We start from the raw sequence: 17,135 nt of genomic DNA, 5'->3' as shown, positions 1-17,135 counted from the left end.
GGCATATTTTTAAAATCCCAAATGCAGAGACTGAACCAAACGAGAGTTTGATGAACTTAAACGCGGGCCCCATCTGGCTGCTGTGCTTACGGATGTGGGCTGGGGCCCGCAGGCCTACCTGGATGACTCCTGGACCTCCTGGCACACCGCTGGTCCCGTGTTAACTGTTTCCAAGCAAACTGCTTCTCAGATTCAGCAGGGCTCACTGGGTCCCACATCAGAGTCTTTCTTACTACCTTTGCATTGAATGCATTTCCTTCTTTTTTTTTGTATGGCTGGTTCCTAAACACTATGCAAATGTTGGCTCAGACCCCCCCCTCAGAAGGCCCAGGTGAAGTCGCCACCCTTCCACCCCGGCACCTCTCTGTCATGACCTTGTTTCATATCCTCATAACAGTTAGTCTGCTGGAATTGTTTTCCTGTCTACCTGTTTATTTCTGTCTCCCCATCAGTGTTTAAACCCAGTGAGGGGCAGGTAGGGTTTCTGCTGACCCCTGCATCTCCAGCTCATAGACAGTGTAGTCCCTCGAAATAGTGGCCCAGAGTAGTCCCTCGAAATAGCTGTTGCATGAATGAATAAAATGAATGCCATAGGAGTGATCAAGAAGTCATTTGTCCTTAGTCATCATTTCAACTCTTACTCCTTTTAACAGATTTACCACTTGCATAATGACTCCATATCTGTGTTTCAGGAATACAAAAAAATGAGATACAAATGTGACAAAATTCACCTTTTAATTTTGAGATAATTGAAGATTCATACCTGGTGCTAAGAAATAATACAGAGAGACTCCACGTGCCTTTTAACCATTTTCCTCAATGGTAACATTATGGAAAACTAGTGCAGTGCCCCAGCCAGAGCATGGGCATCGCTGCAGCCAAGATTCTGAAGAGCAGTTACAGTGTAGTCACGGCGTCACGGCCGGTACAGGGCTTTTCCGGCCTTTCTTCAAGGCGGCATGGTGGTAACGCTACTACTGATGTATATGAAGGCTTCAGCTGTTGCCTAAATTACGAGATCCCTGGGATTTGATGAACAATTCTTTGTTTTACCTAAAAAGAAAAAACTACATACGCATTTATTTGAGTTGTAGTTCCTGTATGAAAATAATTCCTGGCCTGACTTCTAGACATGCCACTTTATTCATGTCATGTTATGTGTTATTGTCTGTTAGGTAGTTTCCATCCTCTGAAAGTGAATCATGATACAAGCGTATCTATGGAGAAAGCCAAAGCTATCATTTTTTTCCCCCCATTTCACCCCTCGGTGGGCTGAGCTTGGGCATGCTGGGCGGGCTGCCCTGGATCGCCTTTACTTCCTCTCCCCTTTCCGCCTTTGCTGGGCAGCCAGGAAGGCAGCCTCACCTGGGGCGACGGCAGCCGCCGCATGGGCCCCCGCCTGGTGTGTGTGCCTGGGTCATCGCCTTGGCCCCAGAGAACTGAGCGCTGCCCCCGGGGTTCGCCTGGGTGCCGGCCTGGCACCGCAGAGCCAGCAGCCAGGCCTCCCCCAGCCTAAGTGACGTGAAATGCTTGTGGTTCCTCAGAATCAGCACGATCCCTGACACTAGGTGGCAGAATGAGACTGTGGTAATCTTGACCATTTTTTTGTTCCATGATAGCACTTTCTCTAGGTATTGATAAAGTAGCAATGCCTTTTTTTTTTTTTTAAATAAAAAGCAGCAATCTGGAATACCTGACCTTGGGACTGTGGATTTAAGAACTGCCTCTTGACCTGCCGGTCCCGGTTGCTTTGGCCACCAGCCAGTCTTGACTCGGTGGTGTCATCTTCGACTTGGGCTCCCCTCACAGCCAGCCACCCGTTTTGTGAGGTCTTCCTTTGCAAACCCCTTCCATGCTTTCACGCATTGAACTGCACATGTCCACGTCCCCTGTGAGGACGCAAGCCCACCATCGGACTCGTTCACTGCAGTCTCCCCAGGTCCTGCCACTGTCCCGCAGATTTCCTGCCTGAATCAATTGGCCGTATCTCCTTTTTCTTGCCTTCTTCTACCCTTTCTGTCATGCTAGGTCAATTTTCTTTTTAATCTTCCTTTTGTCAAATTGTCTTCACTGAGTCTCCTTTGCTTGAAGGGTGAAGGTCAAGCTCCTTAGACTAACATCTGATGCCCCTTCCATTTACCCACAACCAACCTTTCTTGTCTCTTATTTCTGAGCACAGCCCTCCAGTAAGATCTGCTTACTGTCCTTTGAACATACCCTGGCTTTTCCTGCGTGTGTGTTCAGCTGTGTTTCCTATTCAGACGGATCTCCCCTATGCAATCCTGTCTTCCATCCAAGTCAGATTCTACCCCTAAATTTCTATAATTAGTGCTTAAATCATGTACTTCATTCATTTATCAGCATGTATGAATGAGTATCTCTTACATGCGAGACACTGTTCAGGATGCTGAGTCCATGACATGGAACAGACAAAAATTCCTCCCTTGTGATGAGGAAGACAAACGATAAATGAGATACATGTGTAAAAATAGGGAGTTTGTCACGTGGTGATGAGTATCGGGGACAGAAAGCCCAGAATCTGGGGGCTCGGAGCAGGGGTGACAAACGCTTCACACAGAGGCAAGTGAGGGCTACCTGGGGCCTTGCGAGTCTCTGGAAGAACGTTCCAGGCAGAAGAAAAAGCACGTAAAAATGCCTTGGGGTGGATTGCGCAGGGATGTCCCAGGAACACTGAGGCAAGGAGTGGATGAGGAGAAGTAGGGGACGTGGTCAGAAGGCCGTGGGAGGTGGCCGTGGGGGCCTGGGGCCCCTGAGAGAAGGTTGGCGGGGAAGCCACTGGAGATTGTGACGCTGAGGAGCTTATGCTTCACGAGGACCACGCTGGCTGCTGAGCTGCGAACAGGCTCTAGGGAGGCAGGGGCAGCAGGCAGAAGGCAGGACTACTTAGGAAGTCTCGGCAGTAATTTCAGTGGGAGACAACGGAACAGGGTGTGAGCAGTGGTTGGATTCAGGTTACGTTTTAAAGATAGATTTGACGAGTTTGCTGGGGGACCAGATATGAGATATGCAATAAAAAGGGTAGTCAAGGGACATCTATCTAGTCTATAAAAATACACACACACATATAATAACATATTGTCAAGGTAGGCCAAGGTATGCTGCATTAAGCATCAACTTCAGAATCTTTCTTACAACAGCAGTAATTCACTTCCCCACAGAATGTGCCCCGTGGGTTGGCCGTGGCTCCGTTCCACACGGTCTTCTCCCCACAGCCCAGGCTGACGGAGTGGCCTCAGCCTGAATGTTGCCAGTCATGGTGGCAGCAGTGGGAGAGAGCAGGGCACACAGGTTTTTTAAAGCCTCTACTTGGAATAATATACTTCAGCTTGTGTTTCCTTGCTCAAAGGAAGTCGTACAGCTAAGTCTGAATTCCACAGGGCAGGATCAAGATCCCTGTGAGAGCCCCCCGTAGTTGTGGACGGTAAGCCAGTCTTCTGCAGGGGCACCAAGGTTTTCAGTCTGAGCAACTTCAAAAACAAAGATGGGGAAGGTGGCAGGTGGAGCAGAGGCGCAGTTTGGGCTCATCAGACATGCAAGGAGAGAAGCCAAGGAGGCAGTTCGGGGAGACTGGGTCAGAGGAGAGTCTGGGCCATAAAAGCACATTTCAGAGTCATCAGTTCTGCTGCATTGGAGCGGCATGGGGCTCAGTGCATGCTGGGTGGGGGAGGCAGCACAGAGAAGGGAAGTCTGGTGTGAGTCCCTGGGCACGCCAGAATTTAGTTTCTTAGGTTTCATGTTTGCTCAGCTCTTGCATGAAATAGTTGCTTATTGACTAATAACAAAAAAAAGGGTATGCTTTGTATTTTCATGTATCTTCCACTATTAGAGACAGGTTCTAAGAGCGCTTGATTCTCTAAGCCAGGGTGCCTGGGCCTGCAAGCCGCGCTTCTCTGCAGGTCTGATGAACTGCTGCTGTTAGTCGGCCTGCGTCTGCGGTCACCGTGTCGGCCTGTGGCTGTGAGGTGGTCATGGGGGAGTACCCCCAGGGCCGCGGTGTGCTGGGGCCGCTGTTGTGTCCCTGGTGCTCTCCTTGGGGCCATCTCCGCTGAGCTGCCAGCCCCCCATAAATGTGCTCAGTGACAGCAGTTTCTGAAACAGTTCTGTAGTTCTCCTTTCCAGGGGTTATGAAGGTGCTGTTTGCTTCAGGGTGATATTCTGAGATTTAGCAATACTGGGTTTTATTAGGGGCACTTTTCATTTTATTTCGGTCTAAAATTATCTTGTCTTTGACTTCTGGCATAGACTTCCATTGAGGCTCAGATATTACATTCTCACTGAGTTCTAAAGATCTTCTCAGATGCCACAAATTGAGGGCTCAGTTTCTTTGATTCAAATATCTATAGATAAGGATCTGTGCTCACAACACAATAAAAGCCATCTACTCATGAGACTTTGTGCCAAACAGATATATTTTAATTTATCATCATCATCCTTATTTTTAGTCAGGGCAGTTTTCCCTGAATATTTATATTGGTTTTAGGGCTTTTTCTTCTATGATAAATATATTTATATCTATTCTAACACTTCTCTTTTTTGGTCTCCTAATGAAAATGTTTTTCTCAAGGCTGTTGGTATCATCTCTTCATTGTCTTTGTTACAGTCCCTTCTTTGTTGATACATGATGGTCACTGGTACTGCTGCATAACAAACATCCCCAAACTTTTTTGCTTTGCTAAGAACAAAAAAAAAATCATGTGTTTGCTCAAGAGTCTACGACTTGAGCAGGGGGATGGCGTGTCTCTGCCCCATGTGGTCCTGGATGGTGCCACTCTGCTGGCCTGGCCTCTGCTGGGGTGGCTGGGACAGTTGGGGCTGACTGGGCTTCTTGATTTCCCTTTGTTTTCTGGATCTTCCAGTGACCCTCTCTCACCAGCTGGCCTCTCCCCCCAGCAGGGAAGTCGAACACCTTTACGTGGCATCTAGCTTCCCAGGGAGAAGGCAGAAGCTGGCAGGGCTCTTGAGCCCAGGCCCGGAATTGCACAGCATTCCTTCCTGTGCCACCTCCCATCCCATTCCAGGGAAGAGGGCTGTGCGCCTGCAGCTGGGGACGGATTGTCAGAGGTCACCCCACCTGGCATTCTACCACGTGGACTGTAGGTGAAGAGAAGCGTGTTTCAGGTATGGGTGGAGTCAGCTGGGAGGAAGAGTCCACCAGCAAAGGGCAGGAGAGCACAGACAAGTGGCCAGGGGTGCCTTAACACCCCCACCCCCCCATCATTTCTTGGTCTGTTAGAGCCACACCCAAGAAGTCATTTAGATTTTGGTGTCTGAGATAACTTGGGGTGCAAAAAAGGGGTCACTGAGGGCTTAGGACTTTTGGCTTAAAGTCTTACATATCCGATCAACCACAAAGGGAGAGAAGCACATGCAGGGAAAGGGTCTGGGGAGGCTTTGCCGCCCTCACACCTGGGTCTCTAGGTCTCGGGTGGAACTGAGACTCCTTCTCAGGGACGTGCACCCAGACATGCCCTGTCTCCCCACTGCTAGGCTCTCTGTCTCCATTTCTCCCACCCTGGCTCACCCATTGCCCCATACCCCATGTCCTTCTAGCCCAGTGATCCTTTCTCAGGCCCAGTGGTCCCTCTCTCCCTGGCCGCATCTCCCTGTCTGTTCTGGAAGTTGCCTGCCCCACTTGTCCCTTCCATCGAGAGCCCTCTACTAGAGGACGTTCTTCTGGGCCCTCTCTCCCTCACTAGCTGCTCGCACTTGTGTGGTGGGTGAGTTCGGGTGCTAGAGCTATAGAGACCTTTTAGGTTCTCATGAATTGTCTGTAAGCATTGTCCGCCCTCTGGAGCAAGTACGGGGCCTGCTGTCTACTCAGCTGCGCCTGCTCTCTCTTTGGGACCTGGGGGCAAGCAGGCGAGGCCATTCACTTGATAGAGGTGTGAGCACACCCATCAGGCCAGGTCTAAAGCCATGTCTCCATGTGAGCTTTACTCAGTAACAATGCTAACGCCAGCACTGTCATCTCGGCCTGACTCAGTGGTCACTCCTATTGTCCTGCATTGCCCCTCTTCTTGCCGCCCATCAACAGGAGATGGGGTCTACTCACTGTTGACAGATTCATCTGGCCCCTGAGCTGGTCCAGGGCTGCATCCCCAGCCTGGCACAGAATAGCACGTGTAATGGGCACTGGGCATGTTTGTGGAATTAGGTGGAATGGAATTGGTGTATAAATATTTAGGTTGCACATAAGCATCCTTGAAAAATTAGTTGTGAGTCTCAGAGCATGACTCTGGCTTCTGCAGAGGTCTGCTGAGAATGAAAGAAAAATTAGAGACATAAAATGGGGAGAATAATGGTTAGCCTGGAGTCCAAGGAGCTATGGAGTGTTCTGGAAAGAGGAGAACATGGATTGGGTTGGTGGCAAAAGCAGGAAGAAGAAAGAGCTGGAAACATACACATGCCCTTAAAAATCAAGTCTTTGAGGTAGAAGGAAAGACAAATTTAGCTATAGCTGTTGAAAAGGGATGCATGGAATTTAGTCAGATGCCAATAAAGATTTTTGGCAGCAAAGAGAAATTGAGGTTTTGGGCAACAAACAACTCAACAAGACTTGAGACCCTAGAAAGGGTGCTGAGTCAAAGCCAGGCCCCTGGGACTCACCTCACAGGCAGAGGGACAGGGTCTCGGTACCTTCCCTGGACCCCAGCATCCTCCGGGCAGGAAGACGGGCTGTGGGCCTGCATGGCTTGGTGCTCATTTTGCAGGCTCCAAGCCATCAGTCTGCCATCTTCCCGCCGGAGGCCTGCCCGCCTGCAGTCAGCTTCATCTTCTGCAAGGGCTCAGCGTCTGTTCCCACAGCATCTTCCCAGATGAAGCTGATGGTGGGGCTTCCTGTGGAGGGTGTCCTTGGGGGCTGCCTATGCCCCACACTCTTAAGTTGCTCGTGGGCTACAAGCAATGATGTATTTCGCTTCTTGAGGCCTTTGCCTGTGGTGGTCTTTTGCCTGCATTAGGTACGCAGCTATCAGCCAGCCTCACCCACCTCCTCAAGGCCCTGCTCAGAAAGCTCAGTGTGTTTACTGTCTGAGGCCTGCCTATCTTACTTTTCAAAGGTGAGACTCATCTCAGGACATGTATCGTGGGTTAATGTGAATATTTCTCCTAAGGACAAACTGTGCCAGCTACAAGCCAGCCCTGGGCTAGACACCGTGGATGAGGCAGGGCCCCTGCTGGTTGGGGGTGGAGGCGTGATGTCCTTTATGCTCAAGGCGGTCACGGACTAGTGTGAGAGATGGACACCGGCCCCCGTCAGGGGAGTGGTGAAGGCAGATGGCGTTCAGACATCAACTGCTCCTGGGCTTCTAACAGCTTTCAGGGACCGCTGATCCCATGACCCGGTGTAGCGCTCATGCACATCTCCTCCCACCCAGGGGATATGCGACAAAGCACGTCGTGGAAGGCCTGGAACCACGGACACTGTACAGATTTAGGCTGAAGGTCACCAGCCCCTCAGGAGAGTATGAGTACAGCCCAGTGGTCTCCGTGTCTACAACCAGTGAGTATGCAAAGACTCTGAACTCACTTATCTGAAGATGAAATAATGGGACAGCAATGGGGAGGTAGACATATCTGCCCTTTGCCTTGTCCGGCGGCGCTGTACCAAATGGGGAGAGCTGTGCTTGGGCTGGCCCTGCCCTCACGTGCCTGTTCGGTGCACAGGCCAGCATGTGGCTGAGCGAGCCTTCCCACCCGGAGCACTGGCTGCCTGTGTGGGTGTCCTCAGGGGACCGGGGCTGCTCAGCATTTTGTTCCTTTGGGGCGACTTCATTGTACGCACCCTGACACGCAATGTGACTCTTGGGGACGCTGGGAGGGCGGAAGGACAAATGGCCCAGCCCCCACCCACAGCAGCGGGGCCAAGAGGCTGGCCTTGGAGCCTCTGGCCAGTGCATCCTGCTCCCTGGTCAGATTTAAGGGGGCAAAGATTTTCTGTGATCTGTATTTTAAAACATTCTAAAGACGTGTGTTTACCCAGTGCTGTCTTTGAACCAGAAAGCTGTAAAGATTAAAATCGTCATAAATGGTCTTCATGACTGACTCACTGAAAACAGATGAGTCTCTCGTTGGTTGTTTAAGGGTTTTTTTTTGTGAGTAAAAAATTACTTAAAAATTTTATTCAATGCAGCATTTAGTACATGTGTGCACAGTGTATGTGTATATATACATATATATATATACACACACACATATGCATACATATATACATGCATATACTTTCTGTGGCTTTCAATTTTGCCCTTTATGCATTTATTCATGGAAGTTTTTGTGTGGATTAAAGATAATTCAGATTTTGAGTTATCTTATAATATTTTCAGTTGCAAACAAGGCGTTAGGGGATCGGATCTTAGTTCAGCAAACTGAGAGTTGCCACACTGCATACAGCCCCAAAGTGCTCAGCTAGCCACCAAGAAATACAATTTCAGAGGAAACTTCTGAAGTGAAACGGTCAGTTATGGAGATGCAGGTCAGGAAAGAGGGCTTGTCCCTTAATCTGGTGACAGTGACAGTGTTTGTTTTTTTTTATGGAAGTTACTAAGCTCCTGGAATTTCAAAGGGAAAGAACAGAAAGCAGGCGAACAGAACATGAGTTAGTTGTTTATGTGTGGAAGAAAGGCAGAGAGGGCCTGCCCTGCTGCCCCCACCCACACATGCTGCTCTGCACCCCTCTGTCCTGCCCCTTCTCTCTGAGGTACTCCTGCCCCTCTGCCTACTGAGCCTGCTGTTCAGGGGCGGGTCCCTGCACGGCTTCCCCTCTCTGCCGTGCGTGTCAGCTTGTCGCCTGATACACGAGGTACTAACGCTTCTTGCAACTTATTTTATGAAGGTGTTTAACGTCTTTGTCCCCCACCTACTTGTATGCTCTGGAGGGAAAGGATGATGGGGGGTCACTTCTGTCCAGCATGTAGAAGGTCCTTTGCAAGTGGGTGGACGTGTGGCGAATGAGAAGGCTCAGAAGCAGGATTAAGAGGATAAGGAGAAGCACTGCTTTTTCTCAGTTTACTCCTGTGTCTGATGGGAGATGGATCTATTTCCCAGGTGGAGGGAGTGAGCCTGAACCTGCAGGGTGAGGGTAAGCTGGGTGCAGAAGTCACCACAGTAAGCCTCAGATAGCCACTGGCATCCCTAATACCACGTCAAAGCCAGGGCGGGGCTCCCGAACTCTGGCCAGAGCTGACGTGGAGGGACCACACCGGAGCTCTTCAGGAAGGCGGGGACCGTCGCGGCCGGCAGCTGCTGCGGGTTGTGCCTGTGGCTCCGTGTGCCTTGTCCTTGCTCAGCTGGTCTGAGAGGTCCAGCGTCCAAGGCATTTGTCACTGCAGTCCATGGCTTCCATGGGTGATTGGACAAGACCTGCAGGGACGAGGGCATGATGGAGGCCTGGTCTCCGGCTGACCAGCTGTGCTGGGGCTTCCGGAGCATCTCCCGTCAGGCCACAGTGCAAGTCCTAGGCCCACAGCTCCCGGTCAGGGCTCTCCTGGGCTCCTCCTCCTGGGGAGCTGCTGCTCCTTCTGCTATTGTTACATTTACAACTTCGAAAGCAAACTCTCTTAAAGAGGCAGACGCTGCTAAACAAAGAATTCAAAATGTGCACATTATATAAAACAAGTGAAAATGCTTCTGTGGGTTGATAATTTGCATTCAGTTTGAAAGTGTTTTAATGAATCACAAAACCATGTACTTTGTTTGAATAAAGGATGCTCAGCCTCCTTTTTTCCAGGTAAAGTACACGAAACTCTTGCTTAAATGAGGCATGCAATTTTAATCAGTCGGGCCTTAAAAAGGAAAAACAGCTGCTGCTGTTAATTGGAAAATATCTTTTCCAATGAGCTCATCATTTATTCAGTGCTTTTAATAGAGATTTAAACTCCACCAAGAAAGGGGTTTTCACCACGTTATAATAATCTGCTGGCACATCTGCCCCTAAATGACCCTCTTCCAGAACAGGAGCGATGGCTTCCCAAGACTGCTGCGCCCTTCTCCTCCTAGGCGTCCGCACACGTGGCCCTGCCTGATGAGTTCCAGCCAGTGGGGGCCAGCGCCGTGGACCCCCTCTCCACACACAGGATCCATATCTGTAATTGCAATACTTGGGATAAACATTAGAAAAACCCATGGAGGCAAAGCCGCCTCTTTTATATTCAACTGCACTTACTGACGGTGATCCCCTGGGCCGGGCCCACCTTGTCTTGAAGGGTTTGGGGTGGGAGGTGGAGCATTTGGCTCATCCTGGGCTTTCCTCTCTGTCCTTCGTGACTCCTGCCTGTAGCGAAATAGAACTGCTCTGCACTGCAAGCACGAGGCGTTTCATTTCTTCTCTGTTTCTGTCAAATTCATGGAAAATGTGAGAGGTTCTCCCGTGCCTCAGTTGACCCGTGTCTGGTCTGGTGGTAATCCTCAGCACCTTTTGCCTTCCTGGCACTGGCCTAGGAAGGGTTAATGGGTTAACGCTGAGAAAGAGCTTGCATGCCCAGAATGATAGTTACTGCTTCCTTTGCTAAAGCTCAGCAAGCAAGGAATGATGAACAGTTATATTGTCTCCCTCTTCCGTGAGGTGTCCCTGTGTTCTCAGAGTGAGTTGTGACAGCACTGGATTCCTCTTGCAGAAACTGGAAGAGGCAATACATTTACTTAAATTATATCCTAATATCAAAATACTCTGGCCTTTGCTGTGCGCAGTCCTCAAGCTTCTAAGCACACAATGAACTTGCTCTGTTTTCTGGTGTTTGCGTGCTGCAGAGCCTCCATGGTGGAGGCACCAGAAAGGGCCCCTCACGCCAGGAGGGTCAAGCCGGTCAGGGAAGATGGATGAGGTGGATTGGAGGGGTCAGTGTGTAGATGTGTCAGGATTCTGTGTGTGCTTCTAGAATTTTCTTGAAAAATCTCAAGAGGTTAGTACTTCTCTGCAGTTTTTAGGCTTTTGGCGGTCCCTTTCATTTCATGCTTTGTGGGGGGACTGAATGTATGGTGTCTGCTTGTACCCTACATTTAGTAAGGATAGAAGCAGGTTGTGAATGGGGCAGCTTCCTCGGCATGTACTAAAACACCAAAGGAAAGGGTGTGACCCTATGAAGGACCCTCCTCTGAGCCCTGATGTCGCCCTCTCCCATACAGGTGACCTTGGGCAACTCATTCTTTCTGGCTCTGTTTTGTGGTCTGAAGAGAATCTAAAATTCACTCTGTAAAGTCCTAGATCCAACCTAATTAATAGGATTTGAGTTAGGATGCCATATTTTAAAATTTAGTAGAAATAAGATGACGTTCCTATGTTCTTCTAGATGATTCTATGCAAATTACATTAAAAAAATGTTTAGTGGCAGTTGATGTTTGAGAGCCACAGAAAGAGGGTGGAGGCTGTTGGGTGGGATAACAGAGACCACCACACTGCTCTTCCCCTCCTTTCTGGGACGCAAGAGGGAAGGGGAGCTTTCCATGGGTTCAGTTTGTCTGCTGGAGTATGGATGGGTCACCTAATAGATCATTTTAAGTTCATGTTACTCTAGCCCAGCGTTTCTCAGCCCTTGGCACTATTAACATTTTAGGGCTGGATCATTCTTGCTTTTGTGGGTGTCCTATGCACTGCAGGGTGTTTATCGCCATCCCTGGCTTCTACGCACTAGATGCCAGTAGCACCGACGCTTAAGTTGTGACAACCGAAAATGTTGTCAGACTTTATGAAATGTCCTCTTGGGGGGGCCAAACCCGGCCGCTTCCGTAGCTCCCTAGCGAAACCACCAGGCCAGGCGTGATCTCCCTCGGAAGGCCAGGAGCTGTGGTGGGCTTTCCCTTTGACAGTTTATCATGATACTTTTATTTGACACTTTCGGTCTAAAAATATGTGTGGAATGATGAAAAGGAAAATACAATGTGGATAAAAAATCTTTAGCAGATTGGCAAGCTCCAGCAGACAAAACTGTTACATCCAAAACAGTTTTAACTTGGCTTGGATTTATTTTTACCAGAAGAGGAGAGATGTTATCGGCTAAGGGTCATTCTGAGAGCGGCCCTTCATTCTGCTGCCCACTGCTCCCTCTCAGTGCTGTGTCCAGCAGAGACCCTCCAGGGAGACCAGTAGAAAAGTGGCTCCTGTACCCCAGAACTGGGGTCCCAGAGAGTTTTTCCACCATCGGGAGCAGGAATAGGGAACTTGACCTCTCCTCGGCAGAGATGGCCAGCGGGCTTCTGCAGGCCAGCTTGTAAGAGGGAGGTAATGTGAGGGGTGAGTGCCAGGAGGCCATCTGGGGTGCAGCCTGGGAGGATGGGGTAGGGGGCAGATGTTTTCTTCTAGGGTTTAGAATAATAATAGATGGAATGAGGGCCCTATAATGTCAACGGGCAAGGGAGAGGGACATGTTTGTCTCATTTCCTCTTGGGCCCCCCAAGGGTCAAGACCTGATGTGTAAGTTACTTAAACATTTGTTGAATGAATGAATGAGACCTCTGAAATTACTGAAACCAGGGATTATAAACTCAGTGCCTATGGGGTCAGGTAGGTGTGCTAAGCATAAGGAGGGGCTGGGCACAAGGAGGGGCAGGTGAGAACTCCAGGGCCACATGGAAAGGCAGCTGCCCCTACCATTACTATCACGTCAACTACAGACGTGTGTTGGATATTTATGATGTACCAGGTGCTACTCTAAGTCCTTCACTGGTATCATTTCATTTAAGCTTAATTGTGATCATTCTAAAAACGAGGAAGTCATGGAAAGTGAAACACATGAAGTCATGGGCTACATGCTTTGGAAGATGGGCTTCTCTCACTTGGCACATTAGTCTCACACTCTGCCCATGTTTGAGCTTCTGCCGCATTGTCTTCCTGCAGGAGCTGGTGTTCCCCTGTACAAGGGGATGACCTCCTTTCTGCCCCACTTGCTGGTGTTTCTCTGTTTTCCCAGGCCCCTCCTTGCTCTTCTCCCCTAGGCAGCCTCTCTCCCACAACGGGGCTTTCTCACATGGTGCCGCTTCCCTGGGCATGAGCCCCTTCTGCTCCCAGAAACTCAGAGGAGACGAGGTCAGTATGAATCTTACATTCCCGGGAAGAACTGAAATTTTGGTTTTCAAATGTTAAAGCGATCTGTCTGTTTTCTTGTTTGTTGTTCAAGTGGTTCAGTGAGTGTCTGGCAAACAAATCTAGCGTGTTGTGATTTTCCTTGCTTGTAAGAGATTTATTACATCTTATGAAATCTGAAAGGATTATTTTCAAATATCAAAGCAACATTCACAGAGCAATACTTTTATAACTTGAAAATGTCCCAAGCCTTTAGGACAATCGAAATGTTCTTCTCTTAATATGTGAAAACAAGGTCTGTTTCAGGACAAGAAGGAGCTGAATAGGAAATGTGAGATCTGCTTAGCGGCATAGCCAAGGGTCTTCTTGGAGATGATGAACGTGAACTTCCACGCAAGGCGGCACAGGAGTATAGCTGGAGGGAGTCTTCTTTCATTTATAATTTGGATGACTACTTTCTATCTTGCTTCTTCAGGAGAACCCATAAGTAGTGAGCACTTTCATCAAGCTGTCAGTGTGAACGATGAAGATTTGCTGGTTCACATACTTCAAGGAGGGTGAGAGAACTCGGCCCTTTAAGCTTTGTTTATCTGTAATGCCCAGCGAGTGCATAGGAGTGCAAGATGAGGCTGTATTTTCCCAAAATTTGCCATGTCTTTGAAACTGGCCCCCAAATAGTTCTCAGGTAACTGGTGTGAGTTCAGCATAGTTAATAAAGGTGGCCATAAAGCCCGATGTGAATGTTATATTTTGTAATTATTTACTGAAAATTGAAAGTGGAAATTATAAGTCTGGGTATCATATTTTCTTCCCAGAAATGATTTGACTCTCGCTTATGTGCCATAGCATTCAGGCAAATTTCACCACCAACTACCCGCATCTAATTCCTGAAGAAGTTAAGGGATCACTAAGTCAGCTGTTTCTAATTCCAAAGGCTGCCAAGACCCTAGAGGAAAGATGGCGAGTACAGTTGCTGCAGATGGGATGTTTGAAGCTGCCTCCTGAATGAGCGATGGACAGTGATGTCCGGATCCTTTGAATCAGTACTCCGGGTGCCTTAGTAGACAAGGCACCTGTGAACTGGGCTCCCTAGGTCGGAGGAGAGAGAAGGTTCCCACTAAAAGCTGAGGTCTCTGATCTGCCATTTCAGAGCTCTGCTTCCTTCCTCCAGCTCTGGCGCTTCGTGCCCGGTGGGTGAGATGGAAATCCAGGCAGCACGTGGCTCTGCACCACTCGAGGCCGTTTCTGTGGAGCTGAGGGTCTGCAGTGAAGACCCTGCCCTGCCCTGATTTAAGGAGCTTTTCTCTTCACAGTGTTTTATCAGATCGCATAATGCTTTTGAGTTGAAGAGAATGCCTACTTTAAGTGAAATTACAGCAATTTTCTCTTCTTTCTTGTGAATTTGAATCCTTTAAAATATTAGGCAGGGCAGTCTCAAGACAGCAAAAACTTAAAAGTTGGAGTTTCAGGGAAGATGAACCACCTCGGCCGCCTGTGCCCTGCACGGGAAGTCAGCCGCGGACCCACAGGCAGCCCTGCCCAGTGTGTTAACCTCGGTTCTCTGTGTTTTTTGCCCAAGAAATGTTAAGGTTGATGTTCCCAATAAGTTTGGCTTCACGGCTCTGATGGTCGCTGCCCAGAAAGGATACACCAGGTAGGGCTCCTCCTTCCCTGCGGCTCTGAGTGAACCCTTGGACCTTCCGCTTCAGCCCAGGCTCCTGTCAGGACAGGGAGGGGAGGGAAAAGGGCTTTCAGGAACCCTGCTTCTCTTTCCAAACTGCACGTATGAGGGCTGAACAAAAACTCGGCTGTTTTTATCATAAAGTTATACAATGTGCAGGAGAGAATGCAAAAATGTATAATTATAGGGTGAGGAAGAGAGGTCGCTGTTTAATTATGTTTCTCAGTATATTTTATATGTCCTGGGAAAAGCGGTCATTGGAATTTGAATTTCTTTTAAAAAAAGAAAGGGGGGAGGGATCTTAATTCTGGAAAAACAAACTTTCCTGATAGGTCGCTAAGATACTGTGTTCTTGTATAATTGATACAGCTCATTATCTCTATTCCACATAGAAGCATAAGTACTAATAGCTAATTTTCCCAGAAGATTTTTATTTAACTACTAAAATGCCGTTTTTAAATGATAGAAATGTATTTTCGTTAGATGCCGCCATTTGAAAAATATATTTAAAATGGTCATAGAGTGACAGTGCACTATTTTAATAGTCTAATTTGTTTCCTGTGGTAGTTTCAATGAATAATTCATGTTAGGGGTAAACACCCATTTTGGGTGTTTAAAGCCTTTTATTTATTTATTTTTATTTTTAATTAAAAAAATTATTTTTATTAAGGTATCATTGATATATACTCATGAAGTTTTCACAAGAAAAACAATGTGGTTATTACATTCGCCCTTATTATCGAGTCCCCCCCATACCCCATTGCAGTCACTGTCCATCAGTGCAGTAAGATGCCACAGAGTCACTACTTGTCTTCTCTGAGCTACATTGTCTTCCCCATGACCCCACATACACCATGTGCACCAATCACGATACCCCACAATCCCCTTCTCCCTCCCTCCCCCCCTGCCCTCACTCACCCCTCCCCTTTGGTAACCACTAGTCCTTTCTGGGAGTCTCTGAGTTGGCTACTATTTTTTTCCTTCAGTTTTGTTTTGTTGTTACACTCCACAAATGAGAGAAATCATTTGGTATTTGTCTTTCTTTGCCTGACTTATTTCACTGAGCATAATACCCTCTGGCTCCATCCGTGCTGCAAATGGTAGGATTTGTTTTCCTCTTATGGCTGAATAATATTCTATTGTGTGTATGTACCACATTCTCTTTATCCATTCATCTACTGATGGACACTTAGGTTGCTTCCCTATCTTGGCTATTGTAAATAGTGCTGCGATAAACATAGGGGTGCATCTGTCTTTTTGAATCTGAGAAGTTGTTTCTTTGGGTAAATTCCTCGGAGTGGAGTTCCTGGGTCTGTTTAAAGCCTTTTAAAGCCTGTTCTGCCTTTAAAGCCAGCCGGCCTCAGAAGATGGAGAAGAAAGTGTTGGGAAGATGTGTCTTAAATACAGCGTTTGTTGTTACTGGGTGATTGCTGGCGCCTCCTCTTCAAAGCCACTTAAACAGTCAATTTAAATCTGTGTCCTGTAGGCTTGTGAAGATCCTCGTTTCCAATGGCACAGATGTGAATCTGAAGAATGGAAGTGGCAAGGACAGGTAGGCTGTGGAATATGCCCTAAAATGTCCCTACACTGTGTGATGAGGCTTGTGCCCTGGGGTTTTGGATTTTACCCAGAGTCAATCTAGTCTCTCTTCACAGTACTGAGAGGTGCAGAACTTCCAGGGAAGTTGGTGATGATGAAAGTGGGCTTTTGTAGGTATTCATGGACTTACAATGCAGATGCCCTCCTAGCGCCCAGCTGCCGCTAAGTGCTCAGTGAATGGTAGCTATTGAAGCAGTGCCAGCTCTGCGCTGGGCATTTGGTAGTCGGTGCCTGTCGCACCCGGTGACTCCCTCAGGGCTCCCTTGCGTGTCACCTTACTCTGTTAACTAACTGTTCCCAGAGGCACAAACAGCAAATCACAGCCGCAGAGACGACCCAAGAAAGTCCCCTAAGGTGAAAGGACTCCAGAGCGTTATAGCCGTTTAGGAAAAGAGCACGATACTTGGAAACCTATACTTACAGAGATGGAAGAATGTTTCAGGAAGATTTAAAAATAATCACAAGTCTAGTAATTAGGTTTACATAACAAGTTAATTCAAACGGACCAATATTTACTGAATGACCACCACAAGCGAGGCTCTGTGCTTGGTGCTTGGGAAGAATAGTGACAAAATGCCAAGCCTTCACTGAAGGAGCTTATAGGCCCAAAATATCTACAGACCCAAGGTTTGTGAGCTGAAAACTAGTATTTATGAAACACTCATCAGATATACGGTGAACCACAAAGGAAGCGTCGATTTCTGATGTTAGAAGGCCCACCTACTGCATTCTCTGGACACAGTATAGTCAAAGTTTTTAAGTGACAACATTTAAAAAGCCCTCATAAATTTAAGAAGTAGTTTTCCAAATAACTGTCAGGTT

General features: G+C 48.0%; 1 protein-coding gene across 4 annotated transcripts in view; it reads left to right on the top strand.

Annotated features, from left to right (window-relative positions):
• Window positions 1-17,135, top strand: part of FANK1 (fibronectin type III and ankyrin repeat domains 1) — a 78,669-nt gene that overhangs the window by 52,462 nt on the left and 9,072 nt on the right. For 2 of the 4 annotated variants that reach the window (XM_073240143.1, XM_073240142.1), the window contains 5 exons: window positions 7,398-7,522; window positions 12,946-13,036; window positions 13,509-13,590; window positions 14,613-14,687; window positions 16,201-16,266. In XM_073240143.1, coding sequence (XP_073096244.1) covers window positions 7,487-7,522; window positions 12,946-13,036; window positions 13,509-13,590; window positions 14,613-14,687; window positions 16,201-16,266 — 350 coding nt within the window. In that variant the 5' untranslated portion in view covers window positions 7,398-7,486. The remainder of the gene's footprint in view (window positions 1-7,397; window positions 7,523-12,945; window positions 13,037-13,508; window positions 13,591-14,612; window positions 14,688-16,200; window positions 16,267-17,135) is intronic. The other 2 variants (XM_073240139.1, XM_073240141.1) reach the window with 2 other exon arrangements.

Source organism: Manis javanica, chromosome 7 (genome assembly GCF_040802235.1).
Source record: "Manis javanica isolate MJ-LG chromosome 7, MJ_LKY, whole genome shotgun sequence".
NCBI lineage: Eukaryota > Metazoa > Chordata > Mammalia > Pholidota > Manidae > Manis > Manis javanica.
Note: the sequence above shows the minus strand (reverse complement) of the source record. Positions and strands in the feature narration are given on the sequence as shown.